Here is a 6,000-nt window from a genome sequence, read left to right as displayed (position 1 = left end):
GTTTATTTAAGGTAAAAGTCTTATCTTAATGATCTGCCTTGCTGCGCAAGGCAGATCCCTAACCTGAGAGAAGAATATAAAGCATTCTAATTTTATTGCATCGCCTTACGGCGATGCATTAACCTGAGGGCAATATGAAGGCTTTTCTTTTGAAATATAAACATAAGCTTCATATTAAATGCTCACACTAATCCAATGCCTAACAGTGTTTGGGTTAAATTTTATTTACTGGCCTAAACAGCCAGTAGTTCTAAATGGAAGCTCTGTTTTAACTGAGTGTTAGTTAGAACTACAGATATGGTGTTCTGATAGTCCTATTTATTATCATTAGGTCAAAGGTTACGTTATTGCACTGGCTTGCTGCGCAAGCCAGTGCCATAACCTGAGAGGAAAAGATTATATAGGCAGAGACCTAGGCACTGACCTGACAGAGATATTGGGGCTTTTATTGGGAAATTTCCATTAAGCTTTATTTAAAATTGACACATTAATCCTGTGTGTAACAATGGTTTGTAAAATCAGTTATAAAATGCCCAAAACACAAGTAGTTCTAAAGGCCAGCTCATTCCAGAGTGTCCTCCCATAAATCAGCTGCTCTGGCCTCATGTGTTCCGTTGCCATGGTAAATAATCCTCTCTGCCAGCTGTGAGTGAGACATCCAGGGGGAGACAATTCTCTGTTTGAGCCAGCCAGTTTGACTAAAAAAAGCATTGCAAAAAACTGTTTCCCGTTCGGGAACCGTAATACATATTCGAAAACCGCTTTGAAGCATATGAGAGGGCTATTTGTCGTCTCACATAGTCCCGCCATTCATATCTCTACCTCACTCACAGTATTAACAGCGATGAGATAAAAAAGTGTGTGCCAAGGTCTGTAATTTTTCAGAAATACATGGAAGTGAATCAGTGAGATCTGTCTGCTACCCTGGCGCATGACTTTGCTCTGAAGCACCTGGAGAGAAAACTGTAAGCGCTAGATAATTTTTGAAAACATTTGACCGGAGCAGGCAGTATCAATGTCATGACCAAGTTTCATACCAATCATGCAATATTTGTGAGCGTGAGGGCGAGTTAAAAATGATTTGGGGTCAAAATGTCGCTCTGACTCTCACTCTAGAGGAGCGGCCTTCACACTCTGATTTTCCAAAATCAAAAACTTTGGGTCGCTTAGAAAGAAGTTGTGGACAAACCATAATACATATTGACGTGCTGTCTTCACTTTAAAAGAGATCACGGACGTATCTACAAAATGAAGTTTGAATGGCGTTTCTACATGAAGTTATGACGACACAGAAAATCCTCAAAAATAGGGTATTTTTAAGATTTAGAGGTTGCTTCGTCCCCTTGACGACGAGATTTCACCTGGTGAGCTCGTTAGTGATTTTGGGGTCGTTTTTTTCTTTTTAAGTCGCCAAGGTAACACCAAATACCACCAGAAGTAATAGCACACCTCCCGGGATCGAGCCGCACGTTTTGATACCACTTTTGTGGGTGGGCTCGCAGCGGTACGAGCCGCATTCCGGGTGACGGAAGAATAATAAATAATAATACTTAAAGAGACATTCTATTGGGTGTAGAACAATAGGTGCCTGCCATGCAATGCATGGAGGCAGTGACTGACTTGCTTCGCAAGTCAGTCACTGCTCTCCTTATGCATTGCTATGGGCAGGCCCCAATAAACTGGCAAAAACAACTTTGAAAAACAATTTCAGTCGCTCTGTTCAATTCTCCCAGCCCTCACTTCCGACGTCCATCATGGAGGGTCAATACAGTAACTATACTGTTTTAAGATTTTCCTGTTCATAAATCTTTAGTGGATGCTTCTCAATGGGATTTCACTTCTCTCAGCATTGTGTTGGTCCAGTTAGGAGACCTGAGTTTTCAGGTGGATCGTTCTTTGTCTGCAGAGCTTTCCGGACGTTTTGCCAGAAAACTCCTGCATGTTTTTCAGCCTTAGACCACCTTAAGTAGGTGCATTTCTTCAGCAGCTTTCTCATGCGGTGGTAAGGAGAGAGATGTTGAGGAGGGATGTCCTCCAAAAACAACAGAATCAGCACGTCTTTCTTCTCGTCAAACAGGCGGAAACTGCAAGGAGTCAGAAGAAATATGAATTAGATCTACGCAAAAAATTTGTGTTCAACTCAAAAAATCCTCGCTTGTTGTCTGTCATAACAAGAAATGTAAAACTTGAACTAATGTTCTCATTTTTTTAATCAGTGAGGTCAAATAAGGTTTTGTGTGTTTTATCATTAGTACCACTGGGAGGTCCTGGTTCTGTAATTGGTAGTTGGAAAGGTTTAAATTGTTTTATGAAACATCCATATTCTTATTTTCTCATTAAATAGAGATACCTGGCCATTTGGATCTCTCTGGAGCACCACTCGCTCTGCAGGTAGCTGCGGCTGATCACACAGATGGTTTTCCTGCTGCCGTAGATGGCATCAGTGATGTTCTCTATGATCGGTTTACCTGTGGATACAACATATGTGGTGCATCAGCAGTGTCTTTAAGAAACTTCACCAGGTAATGACATTAAAAGAGCAGCAAATGTTTTTGCTTTAATATTACAGTTACAATTAAACTATGAGCAGAGGTGGGCAGAGTACCCAAAAGTTGTACTCAAGTAGGAGTAGCACTTCTTCAACATATTTTTACTCAAGTAAAAGTAAAAAGTAGCCTTCCAAGAAATTACTGAGGTAAGAGTAAAACAGTATTTGGTAAATTGTCTACTGAAGTACTGAGTAACTGATCAAATTATCAGTCATTTAGTATTTAAGAATTACGCCATCAGTTGGACAAAATTATAAAGTTATGTAGAAATTTTGATATTTTAAAGACCAAACTGACAATAATTCATATAGTGAGCAAAAAAATAACCAAATCAGGCAAAGTAGTTTCTTTTAATAAAAAAATTAAGAAACTTTAACAAAAACTGCAGGTTTGTGTCTGTGTCTGTTGAATATAAGGTTAAAAAATGTTTGTTTTTCATTCAGTGGGTAGAAAATCCAGAAATTTAAAATTATTGATAATTTGATCAGTTACTCAGTATCTGAGTAGATTTTTTCCCAATTTTAACTCTAACTTGAATAATTTCTTGAATGGCAACTTTTTATCTTAACTTGAGTAAAATATGTTGAAATATAGACAGACACAAAGAGCAACAGAGTAAAATCCATACTTTACCTGGTTGGAAGTCTCTGTGATCCAGACAGAGTCTCCATCCTTGCTCTTCCTCCAGCACAGGAAGCATTTTGCGGTAAACCCAATCCTCATCTTGGGAGTTATAGGACACAAAGGCGTCAAACTGATGGGAGTCTGCCTTCTTCCCTTTCCTGCTGTCATAGAGAAACGCCAGGAAGAGGTGGAACATGTAGATGAGATGCCACTTCAGGAAGTGGTAGACGAAGGATGTGATAAGAGTGAGAACAACCAAACTAGAGCTGAAAACGAAGAAGAAAAAGTTGTCTTCGTCCCAACAGGACTGGATATCAAAGTCTAGCAACAAGGTTCCCTGCTTGTGCACCGGGAAGGAACAAACAAACTGATGAGCATTTATAACTTGTGTTTCCTTGTTGTTCTTAACCCATGCGATAAAATCTGCATTTAAGCATTCACAGGTGAACGGGTTGTTGTTCAGGTCCAAATACGTTAAAGACGGGAGAGACTGGAAGACTGATTCTTTGATCAAACTGATCCCGTTGTCGGAGAGTTTCAGATATCTGAGTGCAGAAAGATTGGCCTGCGTCAAGAAATCCAAAGACTTGATTTTGCATTTTGTGAGATTAAGAGTCTGCAGGTTTGGGATTGGTAGAAACATACCAGGATTCAAGTTAGACAAATCTGTTTCTGCGAGTGTCAGACTTTTGAGCTGAGGATTAAAATTAAATGTTTCCGCAGGTGGGGCGTTTATGTAAATATTCACAGCGCGGAAATTTTCCAATTGCTTCATAGACTGTAGGAGCTCAATTGACATATCAAGTGGAAAGCCATAGTGATAGTCTTTGGAGATCATATTGAGCGTTTTCATAGCTTTTAAGGTAAAAAAGCTTTCATTAATGTTTGAATGAGGAGTTTTTAAAATGCCATCATTGTACAAATATAATGTGATATGCTCTAAAAGTTGTAGTCCCCTGAAATTAGGTTCATAGTCATATGGGAGACATACTGTAAGAAATTCCAAGTTGATTAATTCCCGAAACACTTCAGGATTCACTCTTCCAATTGAGTTTCTTGTCACATTCAAATATTTTAGTTGCTGTAAACCTTGAAAATCACCTGATTCTAGAGATATGATAGAGTTATGGCTTATATCTAAGACCTCCAGCTTGAACAGAGTCTTTTTAAAGGCGTCTCCAACTGTCAAGATCAGATTGTTACTCAAACCTAAAACCTTCAGATTAGTGAGACTCTGCAAGACGCATCGCTTCAGTTTGGTAATGCGATTATTATTCAGGTGAAGCTCTATCAGATGGGTCGTGTTCAGAAAATCCTCACAGTTCAGGTCTGAAATTAGATTGTTACCAACAAGCAAGATCTCAAGAGAAGACAGGTGTCTTACGTCAAACGGTACATTGGTGAGCCGGTTGGTGCTCAGATTCAAGAACTGCAGCTGTTGTAATGATTGGAGTGAGCCTTTTGGTAGTTTATTAATACAACTTTCTCTCAGGTCAAGCTGAGTAAGCCCAGAGCAAGGCTGAAATTTAAGAGTGAAATTGGTCAGACGGTTAAACAAATCCAGTGTTTTTAGAGCTGGTAGTTTGCAGACAGTAGACAATAATCCTTTCCTAATCCACTCATCTAAATGTCGTAATCTGAGATGGCTCACTGAGTAGAGACTCTTCAGGACTTTTTTAGTTTCTATAAATGACAACACCGGTTCTGCAATGTACAGCTTCACCACACGTTTCAGTAACATTTTGTCTGTTACGTCCCATTTAAGGGTTGAATCTCCTTTACATCCAGATAGACTTATCATTTGGAGGAAAGGGAAGATTGGAGTTGTGATGCTGAATCTTTCCAGGTTTCGACCAGAAATGTAAATCTCTTTCAGACTGGAGAAGTTGAGAGAAAGCTCTCTGGTCTCGAACGAAGAAAACTGGTTGCATCTTAATCTGAGGGTCTGGATCTGTGGTAGACTTAAAACAGGCTGAATCTCAACAATTTGTTGGAGATCGTTGTTGCCTAAATCTAAAGTTTGTAAACGGTACATGTGGCGAAAAGCAGAGTAATGAATGAACTGAATGAAATTGCTGCTGAGGTTGAGGAGTGTGAGGTTGGACAGGCCATGAAACATGTCTCTGGTCAGGTGGTTGAGGTTGTTATGTTCCATGGAAAGTGTTTTAAGTAAAAACAAATCACCGAAAGACCGATCATCCACACTGTCAATTTGATTGAATCCTAGATGGAGGATTTTCAGCTGTGACATTTTAGAAAAATCCTTTCTGGTAATTTTCTTCAGCCTGTTGTTGTTAAGTTGAACTGAAGCAGCTTTTTTAGGAAAATCATCAGGGATCGTCTCGAGGTTCCTGTTTGCGCAATCCAGAAAAACGTCAGCAGAGCGATTCTCCTGATAAAGTATGGTGCAGTTTTTCAGTGAGTAAGCCAGTGATGGACTCATGTGAAGAAGATAAAACAGTTCCAAAATGAAAAATAATTACTGGTGTCCCCTAGTGGCCATGCTTGGGAAGTACAGGTGCTTGTTCTTCAGGCCTGCAATAAGAAACAAAACATGTCTGCAAAATGTGATCATGTTTTCATTTGCAATAATAGGAAATTATTAGAATTAACAGAAGTAGTGACTTGAATAGAGTATAGAGCCACGCTGAGAAAAAAAAAGTAAAAAATTTATATTACGAGAATAAATTGATATTATTACAAGAATAAAGTCAAAACATTCTCATTTTATAGTGGTAATATTATGATTTAATTCTCAAAATATTATGATGATATTCCCATATTATTATGACTTTATTCTTGTGTTACTGCAACTTCATTTTTGTAA

At 38.8% G+C, this 6,000-nt stretch overlaps 1 protein-coding gene across 1 annotated transcript; it reads right to left on the bottom strand.

Annotated features, from left to right (window-relative positions):
* Nucleotides 1-1,708: 1,708 nt before the first annotated feature.
* On the bottom strand, nt 1,709-5,761 carry LOC122843180 (toll-like receptor 13). Its single transcript, XM_044137765.1, has 3 exons — nt 3,183-5,761; nt 2,351-2,468; nt 1,709-2,084 (listed from the first exon to the last, which is right to left on the bottom strand). The coding sequence occupies exons 1-3, from the start codon at nt 5,614-5,616 to the stop codon at nt 1,844-1,846; spliced, it is 2,793 nt and encodes a 930-aa protein (XP_043993700.1). The 5' UTR covers nt 5,617-5,761; the 3' UTR covers nt 1,709-1,843.
* Between the last annotated feature and the right edge of the window lie 239 nt (nt 5,762-6,000).

This window comes from Gambusia affinis, linkage group LG14 (genome assembly GCF_019740435.1).
Source record: "Gambusia affinis linkage group LG14, SWU_Gaff_1.0, whole genome shotgun sequence".
NCBI lineage: Eukaryota > Metazoa > Chordata > Actinopteri > Cyprinodontiformes > Poeciliidae > Gambusia > Gambusia affinis.
Note: the sequence above shows the minus strand (reverse complement) of the source record. Positions and strands in the feature narration are given on the sequence as shown.